The 16,282-nt window shown below is 44.5% G+C and overlaps 1 protein-coding gene across 1 annotated transcript in view; it reads right to left on the bottom strand.

Annotated features, from left to right (window-relative positions):
- The window catches only part of TMEM178B (transmembrane protein 178B), a 403,362-nt gene that overhangs the window by 40,518 nt on the left and 346,562 nt on the right, over positions 1-16,282 (bottom strand). The window contains exon 3 of the mRNA XM_003777151.5: positions 1,928-2,065. Coding sequence (XP_003777199.2) covers positions 1,928-2,065 — 138 coding nt within the window. The remainder of the gene's footprint in view (positions 1-1,927; positions 2,066-16,282) is intronic.

Genomic DNA, 16,282 nt, shown 5'->3' with positions numbered 1-16,282 from the left:
CAGAGCCTGCCTTTATATATCCAAAAGAGTCTTAGAACACTCACTACAAACAGAACTGCCTCACTTTTATCTTTTTACATTTTGGGGGGGCTACATAAGATTTGGATTGCAAAGGGAAAACCAAAAAAGCTTCCATTGCTAAAATATAGTGTGGAAATCATGAAGCCAGTTTGATTCCTTGTTTCACTGAAGGGGATGCTGAGGCACAGAGCAGGGAAGCGTGCCTGGTTTTGTCAGCCTCTGTCTCTATGGGAGACCAGAAGGAGGAGTGTGGAAACTACTAGACAGAGCCACCACGTCCCTCTCCCTCCCCTAGCCTCTGCCATAACCACAGGTGTGGGGCTCACTGAGGAGGCAGCTCTGGCATGGGGCATCCTGACTCTAATAGCAGAGGGTTTTCTTTAGCCCTGAGTGATTTTTCCTTGGAAAGACCCTGCTTGTCTTTGGCACAGAATGGCTGTGTTTCAAGGGAATAAGGGTGGACCTTCAATAAATTCAGAACTCAAGCCAAATCCCACAGCTCACTAGCCCCCAAGATCACTCCATACACCTAGAGCAATGAACTCCTCCTGTCCCTAGCTTGACCTGCAGATAAAGAGCCAGCATGGCTGTCTCCTTCACCCTCTGCCCCTGTTCAGAAACCCAGAGCCTGGTGGCCCACAGAAGGGACCTGAGTTGGGTGTTTGCTCCAGGTGCCTAAATTCTAACTGACATTTGTTTCTAAATGCAGGACTTACTTTTATTTCTTTCCATAAACATTTCTTTTTTCTTTTTCTTTTCCTTTTCTTTTTTTTTTTTTTTTTTGAGATGGAGTCTTGCTCTGTTGCCAAGTTTGGAGTGCAGTGGCATGATCTTGGCTCACTGCAACCTCTGCCTGCCAGGTTCAAGCAATTCTCCTGCCTCAGCCTCCCAAGTGGCTGGGACTACAGGCATGCACTACCATGCCTGGTTAATTTTTTTTTTTTTTTTTTTTTTTTTTTAGTAGAGACGGGGTTTTACCAAGCTGGCCAGGCTGGTCTCAAACTCCTGACCTCGTGATCCGCCCGCCTTGGCCTCCCAAAGTGCTGGCCTCCCATGAGTCACAATATTTCTAATTTCCTCTGTCTAGGCCCCAATCCCCCTCTACTGAGCCCCACACAATCCATCCATCTACCTTTGTCTGAGGGGTAGATGGTGATGGATATACCCAGTGGTCAACTTCAGCTTGGGACTGAGACTCAAACCAGGAGACCAAAAAGCACAGTTTAGCTCTTACAGGGAAAGAAGAGGCACAAGAGGAGTGGACTCACTGTTACTTCCCATGGACTGGACCCCTATTCCCACATAGCTGTGCAGTTCTCCTTATGTAGAATCCCTTTAGAGGGACACTGGAGTGGTCCTATGCACATGACAGTAAAATAATAGAGTAAGAGAGACAGATATAAGAGAGGGTCTAGTCCTGCCCCACCCCCACCTTACTTGAAAGGGGAGCAGCTTCAGGACCCATAAGTCAGAGGTGAAGATAGACTTTTGGACGGAAAGTGCCCAGATAGCACCTGCTTCCAGCTTCCCACACTAATGCCCAGGGCCTGCGTATAATGAAATGCCCAAGTACTTCCTGGGCTCACGCTTGTTCCAGGTCTGATATCTTTATCTGCCGTAACCACCCGTCTCATGATCATCTCCATAAGTGTCTTTCTTCCACACAGGCAGTCAGATCTGAGCAGAAGGTGAGGACCGTGTCTTATTTTCCTTTGTATCCCCAACAGCTGGTGCAGTGGCGAGGAGCTAAAAGCAACTCAAGAAGTGCTTGTGAACCAATGGATGAGTGAATGAGAACCCCAGTCACGTCATGGTCCCCTCTGCTGTGCCCTCTGGCCATTCTCCCCAAATTGTGGTAAACAGGACCCTGTCCACTGCCAGCCACAAGCCGAGCCTGCAACCTTACCTCCCATGAGGAAGAGCAGCCCTGCCACGTACTGCATAAGGCCTCGGTCCCAGCAGCAGCCCAGCACGCCGATGATCCAGCCAAAGAGGATGATGGCCACCGCCATGCCCATGAAGCCAGCCGTCATTCTGCGCAGGTCTGTGGGGAAGCAGGCGAGCAACAGTCAGCAGCAGAGCCTGGGATTGAGGGCCAGGGTATACCCCAGCCCTGGGGTGGGTGCGGAGAGGGAGGGGCCCTCCAGGAGCAGGAAGGCAACCTGCCCTTCTCAGATAGAAGCACACAATCTTTGCAGAGGGAGGAGCCCCTGTGGTGACTCTATCCTTGTGTGCACAAACAGGCCACATCAGTTTGGCTCCTAAGCACAGGGACAGATCATCACAATATCGTGGCCGTTTCTTCTATGCCTCCTTTGTGCCAGGCATAGTGCTGCCTACCTATATATCTGTCTCAACCTTCTGAGACAGGTACTATCTTTATTCCTATTTGCAAAATGCAGCAACTTGCTGAAAGGCACACAGCTAGTAAGTGGTAGAACAGAGACTGGAACCCAGACCTGTCCAGCACTCCCAGCTTCCAAACACAGCATCACTTAGCCTGTCCAAGGAGCTGAGAACCAGAGAAATGGGCTGCTGGATCTGGGTAGTCAGGCTGCACCTGCCAAGCTCTCCTGGTCTCACTAGGAGGTTGCATGTGAGGGAAAGCTAACATCATAGGGGGTCTGGTGTTCTGTTCCTTCAACTCCAAGCTGGCTCCCGGGCTTAGCTTTCCCTGCATGCAGGGCTGCAGGAGGAGAGCCACACTTCCTGCTCTCCTCTAAGCTCCAGAGCAGACCCCTTTCTTGCACTTGCTTCAGCTCCTCTACCCCCTGGGTCAACCCCGCTTTCTGAGTCAGGCCCTTCTCTCTTCCACACCTGGCTGACCCATCAGCTCCAGGAGGAAGAGGGTTGTCTGGAAAGGCAGTATTTTTAGCAGAAGGGAGAGGGCAGAGCTGTTGCCATGGCTCAGTTGGCCACTCAACATCTGGCTTGGCTTCCTCCCCAGCTCCCACCCCTGCCCTCCTGCACCCAGAGGCAGCCAGAGCAGTTCTCAACCCCCCTACCCTTCCACGTGCCCACCGCACCCCAACCCCCACCAGCTCCGGGTACACTTTCCTCATCCATCACCCCTTCTCTAGAGCTCAACCTTCTGATCCTCTGGTCATGCCACCCACTCCTCTACCCTTCACCAACACCCACCACAGCTCCCTGGGCCCTCTCTCCACCCACCCACATCTGAGCCTGTGCCCTAGGCCCACCAGTGGGGCTCCACACAGGAGCAAAGCTATTTATCCTGCCTCTGCCCCAGGGTCTGTGCTCCCCAGGGGGTTGCAGAACAGCCTGGAGGACCCTTGGGCGTCCCTCTCTGTCAAAGGGAAGTGCCTGAAGCAAACCACATCCACACCCTGTGCAAGCACACCAGCTGCTGCCTGCCTGGACAATCTTTTCTCAACCCTGAGAAACAAACACCCCACAGATCTCTTTGGAGAACACCTCAGAGACCACATACCTCAAAAGGTGTCCAGGTCCCATCCCCTCCATTCCTCTCTCTCACTCCAGCCACCCCATGGGGAACCCCAGCAGAGCAAACAGAAAGACATATGGTGCACTTTGGCTTAAGACCCCTCTGTAGAGGGATCCAGACCACCCTTCTTGTCCTGACATTGACCATCAGACACTGACAGCCCCCGGCCAGGGAGGAAGTTGGCCAGGGAGTGGGGAGAGACGGGGCATAGGAGGGGAACAGCAGCAGACCCTTCCCTCTGGTGAAGAGGGGCCTAAAGAGGAAGGAGGACAGGGCTCCAGTCACAGAGGCAGAGATCTTTGAGAGCCACAGGGCAGGTTCCTGCTCTACTACGGCCGCCCTTGTCTGCCCTGGCTGACCCAGGATGCCTGCCCCAGCCAGGTAGAAGTGATGCTTACAGTCACTTGTGGGAACTGCCCAGGGTTCCTGATTATCATGCAGCACTGTACCCCCTGCTCATATTACCATATGTGTCAGATGGAACTGCTGAAAGCATCGTTTGATCACAATAGAAGCTTGTGAGCCCAGCGGCCTGCGTGGGCAGCCACAGCCAGTCAGAGAAGGGAAGGAGCACTCCTGCCCCTTCTTATTGAACCATCTGGGCTGTCCTCTCCCTCCATCTCCCCAAATGCTGTCTCCCTGACCACCAGCCCTATACCTTAGTCCCTGCTTTCCCCACCACCACAAGAGACTCTGGAGTGACCGAGGCCTGAGCTGCCTTCTCAGTAGAGAATGGTCCCCACTTGACATGTGATCCCATTTGGATCATCTCCTGGAAACGGGATACTCTTTACTACCAATGCTTCTACTCCCCATCATCTTCGAGGGCAAAAAGGTGGTGGGAAGAGGAAAAGAGAGAACAGCTTATTTTCAATGAAAAGAAGGTTTCCCTGTAAGGGGCCTATACTTTCTTAAACAGAATGTATAGTTTTGGATTTTGCGTTTAAGTATTTAATCCATTTTGAGTTTATTTTTGTACTTGGTGAGAGACAGGGGCCTAGTTTCATTCCTCTGCATATGAGTATCCAGTCTTTCCATTTACCGAAGCACCATTTACTGAAGAGGATGTCCTTCCCCCAGTGTATGTTGCTGCCTTTGTTGAAAATCAATTGGCTATAAATATGTGGATTTCTGGGTTCTCTGTTTCATTGATTCATGTGTTTTTATACCAAAATCATGCTAAGTGTCTTTCAATGAATGAATAAAGAAAATGTGTTACATATACACAATGGAATACTGTTCTGCCATGAAAGGGATGAAATGTTGTCATTTGCAGCATCCTGGATGGAACTGGAGGTCATTATGTCAAGTGAAATAAGCCAGGCCACAGAAAGACAAATATTGCATGTTCTCACTCATATATGAGAGCTAAAAATGTTGATCTAATCAAAGTAGAGAGTAGAATAATGGTTACCAGAGGCTGGGATGGGTATGGACAAAGATTGGTTAATGGGCACAAACATACAGTTAGAAGAAATAAGTTCTAATGTTTGATAGCAGAGTAGGGTAACTACAGTTACCAACAATGTATTGTGTACTTCAAAATAGCTGGAAAAGAGGGCTTGGAATGTTTCCAACACCAAGAAACGATAAATGCTCAAGGTGATGGATATTCTCAATACCCCGACTTGATCATTATATATTCTATGCATTTATCAGAATATCACATGTACCCACAAAATGTACAAAAATCATATACTGATAAAAATAAACAAACAAACAGGAGGTATAAAGGGTCAGCACATTCATCTTCTGGGCCCTTCTCTTTTCGGTGTGTGGAGGTTTCTTTCTAGGAGAAATCCTATCCCATTTGGCAACACTACACAGGACAACTTTGCAGAGCCCCACCTTGCTGGAGACCCAGCTCTCACCTGGCCTTGCTCATTGGAAGGCCTGTGCTGTTCCCCAGGCTCTGCAGACGCCAGGGAGCAAAGGTTCTGCCTGGGGGAATTAAGTGGAAAATGGGTCAATAAGAGATGTCCACCTTGGCCACGGATGGGAAAGTGGGCTGGGCAGAAAAACAAAATGGAAATGCAAATCAGAAAAAGAGGGAAGGTGAGAATTGTTGGAGGACGAGAACAAAGTGTTTTACTTAGAAGAAAACAGAGGAAAAGGCAGAACAGCAGCAAAATGAAGGCAATAATCCCTCTTCCAAAAGTCTGTGTTCCAGGTCGGGGAGAGGCTGTTGTCCTCTAACACAGACTAGGTACTCTTTGCCTCCTCCCAAAGGGCTTTGTCAACAGAAGCTGAGGGTTGTGCTAAGTTGTTGATCTGGAAACAAGAATGAAAACCAAAGGCCAGGCCTGTGTATTTCCACTGACCTGGAAAGATTTTCACATCACCCTGAAAACCTTATTTTGCCAGAGCCGTGCATGAACAGCTGGTTACTTTTGTCCTTAGACCTATGTGGTAACTCAGGGAAGCTGCAACAACAACTTATAAGGTAGATAGGACAAGAAATCTTCCAGTTTTACAGATGAGGAGAGCAATATCCAAAGAAGTTACATAATTTATTGACAAATAATCTCAAAACCAGTGTACTACAAGAAGAGTGAGTTGCATTCTTGAGTTACATGAGAAGATAATGCAATTAAAGATGTTCTGGGTTATAATGGCAGATTGAAAAAAATGTGTCTAGCATTTCCTCCTCCTAAACCAAGCCAGACTACAGTTAAGGGATTTCTTAGAAAGACAGAAGTCTTCGAGGATGGGGAAAATAGAAAAGAAGACAGGGATGACAACAACAAAAGTCTGCAGGGCTGACGGACGCTGTCCTAAAGAGTCAAAATTGGACCTAAAGAGTCAAATCTAAAGTCAGTATCAGAGAAGCTGAAAACCAACTTGTGGAATCCCCAAAAGGCTCATGAACTGGCACCAACAGGTCCATTTGGATCTGGTTGTTAAGCAGAAGAAAGGGAAATAAAACAGGGATTTGGTGGAAGTTATTTAAGATGGATCTAGATTCCTACATCGCCTTGGCCACTCCGTATCACTGCGGGATTCCTCTCTCCCTTGACTCCTGGAATCAGGGTACAAGGGGGTCATAAAACACAGTCCTTAGGTTTGGAGATCAACAGGTGAGGGTCAGTCAGCTCAGTTGAGGGTCAGGGTATTGTACTGAAGTTCACTACAGCACCCTGATGGAGTTACAGACTGTGTGCATATGGATGTTGAGTTTTAGCATTGATCCCACCTCTCTTCTACTTGGCTCTCAGACCCGCTGCCAGGGCTTTGCCCTCCAGCCTAGAGACTGGGAGAGGACTTTCTGGGGATGACCAGCACAGAGGAAAGACCTACAGACACTAGCAGTGTCCCAGAATCCGCCCCTCAGGCCCCTCTACAATGAAGCCCCAGTTGAACTGGGGTTCATTCAGTGCCTGCAGGCATTTTTCAACATGAGCAGACAAGTAACCGTCTCCATATATCTGAGAAAAGCCCATGAATGGGGAGAAAAACAACTTGCAGAAACAAGTTACAGGGAGAAGAAAAAAATTTTCAAAATTATTTTTGATATCCGCAGAGAGACAAGAAAAGAAAGATATTGCCTCTGTGAAACAAAAACAGAATACTATTAAAAAAGAACTAGGTGGGGGAACAAAAAGAATACCTGAAATAAAATAGTGGGACCAAAACCTATGAAACTTATATACTCAATTCTAACTTATGTATTAATAGTCCTGCCATGTTCCAAAAAAGACTTAAGGAGGCTTACAAAATGCACACAGTAGAGTGGGATAAAAATAGTGATGCAGGGCCGGGCGTGGTGGCTTATGCCTGTAATCCCAGCATGTTGGGAGGCCGAGGCAGGCAGATCACCTGAGGTCAGGCGTTCAAGACCAGCCTGGCCAACATGGTGAAACCCTGTCTCTACTAAAAATACAAAATTAGCCGGGCATGGTGGCACGCCCCGGTAATCATAGCTACTCGGAAGGCTGAGGCAGGGAGAATCGCTTGAACCCAGGAGGTGGAGGTTGCAGTGAGCCGATATCATGCCACTGCACTCCAGCCTGGGCGACAGTGAGACTCTGTCTCAAAAAAAAAAAAAAAAAAAAAAAAAAAAAGATGCAGTGAAGGAGAGAAAAAAGAAAGAAAAGGAAGATGAGGCCAGATATCACATTCACACACAAAACTTGGCCCATGAGGTCTTCAGGAAGGTTATTCTATCCCATATTTGCACTTAAAGGAATTAGACATTATTTCCGTTGTTTAAAAAATCTTTGTTGCTTTTTATTTGCACTTGAGTAAGTCCTGATTGCTTCTCTGCCCAAGGAAAGGCCTGTGCATGTATTCCTGCCCATCCTCGTTAACCTACGCGTCAATCTCCTCTCTTTAGGGGTAAGAAACTGCCTTTTTATTTCTTTGTGATTGCTAACTGTGCCCATAGCAGTATTTTGTACTCAGGAACATATATATAGCTTGTATTTCTTTCCCCATCTCTTCCTGCCTTTTTAGAAAAGAAAAAGAAAAGAACAAGGAGGAAACCCTAACTTCTGAGGCCTTGGAAAAATATGATGTGGGACTGGCCTAAGAATAATCCCCTTGGAAAGAGCCCAGAATGGTGAGTTTGACTCTGCAGGCAAAGGCCAAGATAGAGAAAAATCTCCTCACGAACCATGTCGGGCTTGAGTCCATTATCTGTATTCCATGACCCTAATGTTTAACATTCTAATTTTTGAAATGAAAGGTGCATTTATGCATTTTGTTGAATTGAGTTCAGCGTGGTGGAAAGGAGTGGGCAGAGGGAGGTTGATAATGAGGGAAGGTGGAGGAGGAAAGGCGAGGAGAACCATTAAATAGAACCAGAAAAAAGCTGTTCTCCCTCATGGAAAAATTTTGATTTTGAAGTTTACACTCCTATTAACATTTAAATGCATAAGTATTGCTTGCAACTCTACACAGGAAACCAGGATATCTGCATTTAAATAAACACCACTTAGAGAAAGAAAATATATGGGATGAATGTCTTTCTATTTGCTCTTTAAAGACCTTGCACAAATAATGATGATGATTGGAATTTTTTTTCATGGAAAAAAAAAACCAGAAATGGTGAGGGTAAGTATGCATTAGACCTTGTTGCGATGGTAACTACTGGGGCTAGAGAAAGAAGCACACCAATACCGCTGGATTCATGGCCCCAGCAGCCAGTGCCTGTAGTGCTGCACTGCAGCTGGAGGCCAGCAGGGCCGTGGTCCTCTGATGGCCACATGGGCACCTCTTGGGGAGGTCTGCTGGAAATTCTCCCTTCTGCATGATAGGAACACACGGCCTGGGTTACAAAGCAGGAGGGTGTTAGCTGCCCTGAGAGCTGGACATTCATTCACAAATTAATCAAGCCCTTAAAAATCAAGGTTACAGGAATTGAAGGGCACAGCAAAGTGGTGAGGGCAGAACTCAAGTGTTTTTGCCCCAAAGGATCAGTCGGTCTGGGAAGTAAGAGGTGGAAAGAGAGAGAGAGAGAATCTCCAATGAACCTGCTAGCCATGGGATCAACCAGGACAAGCGAATTCAAAGGATAGGGAAGATTCCAGGGCCCAATCACTGCACAGCAACCACCTCTGAAGGAAGTGGGGGTTTTAATTCTAGGAAGCCATATAGAGATGCAACTGGCAGCAACAGGAGAAATCAGGCTGTTCCCATTCAAATCCTGGCTCTTCCACAGCCGGGGTGCTGGGAACTCAAGCCAATTAGTCCCCGTCTCTGGGTCTGTTTCCACATGTGTAAATTAAGGTTATGACAATACCTACTTCAAAGAGCTGTTAAGAGGATTAAATAAGTAAATATGTGTAAACTGCTTAGAATAGTACCTGGCACAATGCTAGAGCTATGTAAGTGTAAATAGAAATAGAAGTCACCTAAATTAAAGCAATTCTCATTTTTTCATGCACTACTACATCCCTTGAACTTGCCACACATGAGCACACAAGGCGCTGAGTAACGTGTTGGGATATGCCCCTAATTAAGGATTTGGGACCCAGATAAAGCAGAGTTCTGGAAGCTGTTCTCATGCTTTTCAGGCACCTGGAGAGGCCAAGGTGAAGGCATTACTTCTTAATTTATTGATACTGAGCTGCATCCACCCCAGGGGGCTAGTACTGCCTATCCTCCAAGGACCAAAACAGCTGGAGGCTAAAGCAGCTAATAGCAGAGGCGCCTGTGGCTACAGAGGCTGTTTGAACCCTGGGCTCTGGCAGTAAGCACTGCACTGATCTGGAAGGAAAAGACATGGGGCAGGACTGAGACTCTGCTGGGAAAGCATCAATGATTTAGTTAAGAAGAACTAAAACAGCGAATTCCATAATGGGAGGTTTTGCCTATGACTTTCTTCTAGGGTGTAAGTTGGTTCAGCATCATAATGTAGTTATATATTTTTCACCTTTTTAACTGACAGATAACATTTTATGTTTTTATCATGTACAACATGATGTTTTGAAGTACATATACAAAATGGAATGGTTAAATCTAGCTCATCAACAAATGAACTCACACAGTTATCACTTTTATGGGAGGAGCACATAACAGCTACTCTTTATGTATTTTCAAGAATACAATATATCACTATTAACAATAGTCACCTTATTGTACAATAGATCTCTTGAAATTTACTTCTCCTATCTAACTGTAATTATGTATCCTTTGACCAACATCTCCCCATACCCTCCTAACCTCTAACCACACCAACCTCTGGTAACCACTGTTCTATTCTCTATTTCTATGTGATCAACTTTTTAGATTCCACATATGAGTGAGATCATGCAGTACTTGTGTTTCTGTGCCTGGCTTAACACAGTGTCCTCCAGGTTCATCTATGTTGTTGCAAATGGCAGGATTTCATTCTTTTGTATGGCTGAATAATATTCTATTGTATGAATGTGTGTGTGTATATATATATATATATGTTACATTTTCTTTATCCATTCATCCATTGGTGGACACTCAGGTGATATGATTCCACATCTTAGCTACTGTGAATAATCTGAATCAGCATGAAAGTGCAGATATCTCATTAACATACTGATTTCAATTTCTTTGGGTATATAGTCAGTGTGGAATTGCCGGATTCTATGGCAGTTCTATTTTTAGTTTTCTGAGGAACCTCCATATGGTTCTCCATAATGGCTGTACTAATTTCATTCCCACCAAGAGTGTATAAGGGTTCCCTTTCTCCATTTGCAGTACTTGTTATCCTTTGTCTTTGTTATAGTAGACACTCCAACTGAGGTGAGATGGTATCTCATTGTGGTTTTGTTACCAGCAGTGAATCCAGCGGGTCTACAGCAAACTCAATCCTTGCCTCCTTGGAGGAAAGAATTCAGCTGAAAGGCAGAAGTAGGTTTAAGGCAGAGGAAGAGACCAAGGCAAGTTTTAGAACAGGAATGAGAGTTTAGTGAAAAGTTTTACAGCAGGGGTGAAAGGAAGCAAAGTACACTTGGAACAAGGCCTAGCAGGCAACTTGAGAGATCCAAGCACCCTGCTTGTCCCTTGAGATGGGGCTTTATACACTGGCATGGTTCCAGGGTTTCCATTTCTCCCTCCTTGATTTTTCCCTTAGAGTAGCTGTCCACACGCACAGTGGCCTGCCAGCACTTGGGAGGGGCTGCACGCATAGTGTGTTTACTAAAGTTGTGCACATCTTCACTTGAGGCATTTTTCCCTTACGTGGTCTAGCATTTTTAGAGGAAGGTCATATACCAGTTAAACGCTGCCATTTTGCCTGTTAGTATGAATGCTTGAGCCTGCTCACCCAACTCCTGAGATCTTATTGGGAAGCTGCTGTTCACCAGCTTCAGCTGTTTTCTTTTTCTTTTCTTTTTTTTTTTTTTTTTTTTGAGGTGAAGTCTCGCTTTTGTTGCCCAGGCTGGAGTGCAATGGCGCAATCTCGGCTCACCACAACCTCTGCCTCCCGGGTTCAAGCAATTCTCCTGCCTCAGCCTCCCAAGTAGCTAGGATAACAGGCATGTGCCACCACGCCCAGCTAATTTTTTTTTTTGTATTTTTAGTAGAGACAGGCTTTCGCCATGTTGGTCAGGCTAGGTGTTTTCTATCTACTGGGAGACTGTCTTTCCCTGGCACCAGCTATGATCAATTATTATTTTATTAATAGATAGTTAACAACTGACTGACCATCACCTGATGGTCACCTGGCATTCATAGGGAGCCCTCTCCTGTTCTGGTCATGTCTGCCTAACTACCTACTCTAACAGTTTTAATTTGCATTTCCCTGATGATAGTGATATTGAGCATTTTTGTATATACCTGTTGGCCATCTGTATTGTCTTCTTTTGAGAAATGTCTATTCAAAGCTTCTGCCCATTTTTAAATTGAATTATTTGTTTGTTTTATTATTGGGTTGTTTGAGTTTCTTATATATTTTGGATATTAATCCCTTGTCAGATGTATAGTTTGTAGCTATTTTCTCCTATTCTACAGATTGTTACTTCACTCTGTTGATGGTTTCCTTTACTGTACAGAAGCTTTTTAGTTTGATCCCATTTGTCTATTTTTGCTTTTGTTGCCTGTGCTTTTGAGGTCTTATATAAAAAAAAAATCCTTGCCCAGACCAATGTCATGAAACATTTCCCCTGTTTTCCTCCAGTAGTTTCATAGTTTCAAGGCCTATGTTTAAGTCTTTAATCCATTTTGAGTTAATTTTTGAATATAGGGAGAGATAAGGTTCTAATTGAATTCTGCTGCATGTAGATATTCAGTTTTCCCAACAGCATTTACTGAAGAGACTGTCGTTTCCCTATTGTGTGTTCTTGACATCTTTGTTGAAAATCAGTTGGCTGTAAATGTGTGGATTTATTTCTGGTCTCTCTATTCTGTTCCATTGGTCTGTTTTTATGCCAGTACCATGCTGTTTTGATTACTATAGTTTTGTAGTATATTTTGAACTCAGGAAGTATGACATCTCCAACTTGCTTCTATTTGCTCAGGAGTGTTTTGACTATTTGGGGTCTTCTGTCATTCCATACAAATTTTAGAATTGCTTTTTGTATTTCTGTGAAGAATGTCTTTGGTATTTTGATAGGGGATTGCATTGAATTCTATAGATTGCTTTGGGTAGGTATGAACATTTTAACAATATAAATTATTCCAATCCATGAACGTGGAATATCTTTCCGTTATTAGTGTCTTCTTCAATTTCTTTCACCAGTGTTTTATAGTTTTCATTGCAGAGATCTTTCACCCCTTTGGGTAAATGTACTCCTAAGTGTTTAAATTTTTTGTAGCGACTGTACTGTACTTGATTTCTTTTTCAAACAGTTTACTATTCGTGTATAGAAATGCTACCAGTTTTTGTATGTTGATTTTGTAACTTGCAACTTCATTAGTTATAATAAATACAGTATTCGTTTATTAGTTATAATAAATATAGCTTTTTAATGGAGTGTTTAGGGTTTTCTCTCTATATAACTACATAATGTAGTTATATTTAATAATTATTCTTATGTCAAAATAAGATAGTTTTTATGTTTCCATGAAAAAGTACATGAGTTGGGACTTTGATCCCTAAAAGGCCCTTCAGAACTGTCCTCTGCCTCTCCCTGCATCACCGTCTTTCTCTAAGCCCCCCATGCTTCAGTCACAACAAGCTGCCATTCCCTTCCCTCTTTCCATGATGACACTGTGCTCTCTGCCAACATGGGTCCCCACTGGCTCCATCTGTCAAGTTTCTCATCATCCTCGCAGAGTTCCCTAAAAAGTAAATGTCTCTGGGAAACTTCCATGGTACTTTAGTAGACACTCACATCCAGTCCTTGGGGTTCCTGGAGCAGTTGGTTGATATCACTATCACATCTTTTTATAATTATTTATGTCTCTCTCTCACCAATAAATTTAAGCTTGTTGAGGGTTGCATTCATGTTTGGTTTGTTTTGTCTTTCTAGTCTCCAGAGCACTGCCTGACATAAGCAGGTGCTCACTAAATATTTATTTGCTAAGTGAGATCACCATTCACCATTCCACTCTGCAACAATTGCTAAAACTGTATGCACCGTCGCATAGCGTAGGGTGAGGTGAGCAGATCCACTTCAGTGACTCAAATATAATTGCAACTTAAAGCCAATTTTTCTCTTCTCCAATCTCATTTTTTAAAGCCAGCATTAACTATCACTTAATAATTAAACATAGTTTTTATTGTCTACAATGAAAACATCAACATGGGGCCAGATTCCAGATGACACAAAGCAATAAAGTTTAATGAGCACATATGATAGCCCACAGATTAGGAACCCAACAGACATTTCTGCACTGTCCCTCCCCCAAGTCAGGAAGAGATAGTGGGGGAAGGTAGTTTCTGTGGAAACAAGAAGTGGTTTCTGGGTCAGAAGACAGGCTTGACACTTCCTCCTCCTCAATCCTACCTCCGGATCAGAGAGCTGCTCTAAATAGGGATATTATGTGAGGCTGACATATACAAATCAAATCCATTGTCAAAACAATGAAAGAAAAATTGCAAAATTTGTACTCGCCTGATGAAAGCTAGGTCAGCTGGTAACACAAGTGCCTGGAGGGAAGAAAGAAGGGGGTAAAACGCAGGACCAAGAGGCAGAGTCGCAAACCCAAAACTCACAAGAATGGCTCCTTTCTCGCTGCTAAGCCAACAGCAGAAAATGCAGAAGGGAAGGATGAAAGGAAACTGCAGCTCAGCCAACCAGGTGTGCTTAGGTAGGCCTAGCTTGGAGTCTGGTTCTCTGTCCTCTGGCTGTCTTTACTAACGAAGACAAGCTAGGTTGGTACAATCTGCTACCCCACCCAAAAGAAGCTTCCATTTCTCCTTCCCTATATCACACATCACTGAGAGCTATGCAGAGTGCAAAGTGCAGGAATTTGGGGTTGCTTGGCAAGAATGTTCCCCCAGAGGGTTACTACAAAACAATTAGAAGATGGGAGCTTTAAAACACATGGGTACCCTAGAGGGTGTTAGCCAACCCAGAAAAACATTGCAGGTGCCTGAGATTTGGCTGATGGCAAAGGATTTGAAAAGCCTGGGAAAGGGGAAGATAAATAGGAATTAACACTGATTATGCATTTACTAAGTGCAGGCATGTGTTGAGCAATTTGCATAGCACATATCAATTCATCCTCCCAACGACTATATAAGGTAGGCGCTATTTTTCTCATTTTGTAGGTTTGGAAATTGAGACAGTGGGATTTTAGTTGGTCAAGGTCACACAGCCAGTAACAGGCAGCTCTGGGAAGGTGTCTTGGTCTGTCCACGCCCTTTCTATTCCTCAGTGCTTTTCATGATCCGTGCCACTTCAAACCCTAGAAGGGAACTGGACATTCAATCAAATGTAATGGAATATTATTCAGCTATTAAAAGTATTCTTTTGAAGAGCATGGGGAAAATTCATAAGAGAATATTAAATGAAGAATAATGCACAAGCCTACATTTATGACCCCCATCTGAGTACTGTGGGTGTATCTCTGTGCTGCCATGCATGTCTACCCACGTGGGAAAAGCAAAGGAAAAGTACACCAAATGTTAACAGAGAGGCTTTTTTGGGTTGTGATATTTTGGGTTTTGTTTGTTCTTTTCTACAATAAGGATGTGTTACTTTAACAATCAGCTTTTGAGTTATTTGAGAGATGTGAGCTTTATTGTTTTTAAAAAATTCCAAGCACAGATCATGAGGCAAGCTGCACTAACTGGAGCTCTGATGGAAGAGAGGCCTGGCTACCGATTGCATCTCATAAGTTTTGTCTTTTAAAAGACATACTGCCACTAAATATTTTCTTTTTACAGTGAAAGCTACAGACCTGCCATGCTCCTCTTTGGCCAACAGTGTGCATGTACTGTGGAGATGCTCACCTTTGGAGGCCTGAGCTTCCTTTACTTGGCAGCTCCAGCGCAGGCCAACACTGGCTGATTGCCAGGGAGGAGGAATGGGGCTCTAAGGTGTCATGGCCACCATTGCCTTTTTTGCACGTGATGCTTTCAGTGACGTGTGCCTGGTTCCCTGAGTACCTGTTGTCTGACTATATCTCATACTTTAGTGGCAAGGCACTGTGGGACCATGCTGGAATCTCAAACAAAACTTATACAAATGTTGAGGTCAGGCATGTGGTGGCTCACACCTGTAATCCCAGCACTTTGGGAGGCCAAGGTGGGTGGATCATCTGAGGTCAGGAGTTCAAGACCAGCCTGACCAACATGGTGAAACCACATCTTTACTAAAAATACAAAAAAAAAAAAATTAGCTGGGCATGGTGGCATGCAGCTATAATCCCACTTACTCGGGAGGCTAAGGCAGGAGAATCAGTTGAACCCAAGAGGTGGAGGTTGCAGTGAGCCGAGATCGTGCCACCGCACTCCAGCCTGGGTGACAGAACAAGACTCCATTTAAAAAAAAACAAACAAATGTCACTATAGAAATCTTCTTACTCAAATCTGCCCCTTTAACTACTGAGGTCCATGGGAACAAAGCACCGTAATTTGTTTGAACAGCATGACAGCATGGGAAGAACAAACAAACAAATACTGAACTTAAGGCTAGAAGATCAGCATCTGAGTCCTCGTTCTGCACATCCTGGTTGGAAAGCGTTGTATATGTCACAACCAAACTCTTAGTTCTGAGCCCTCAAAGCTGAGAACAATAGATGGCAAGCCCCTCCTCCTCCTCCGTATTCTAAAGCTGAAGAGTCTAATATGGTAGCCACCAGCTCATGTGGGTGTAGAGCACTTGAATTGATACAGGCTGTAAGTGTAAAATACGTACCAGATGTCAAAGACTCAGCATGACTTTTTGTAAAATACCTCAATAGTAATTGTTTATATTGATTGCATGTTGA

The sequence above is a fragment of the Pongo abelii genome, chromosome 6 (genome assembly GCF_028885655.2).
Source record: "Pongo abelii isolate AG06213 chromosome 6, NHGRI_mPonAbe1-v2.0_pri, whole genome shotgun sequence".
Taxonomy (NCBI): domain Eukaryota; kingdom Metazoa; phylum Chordata; class Mammalia; order Primates; family Hominidae; genus Pongo; species Pongo abelii.
The sequence above is the reverse complement of the archived record's forward strand: the minus strand, read 5'-3'. Positions and strand labels throughout refer to the sequence as shown.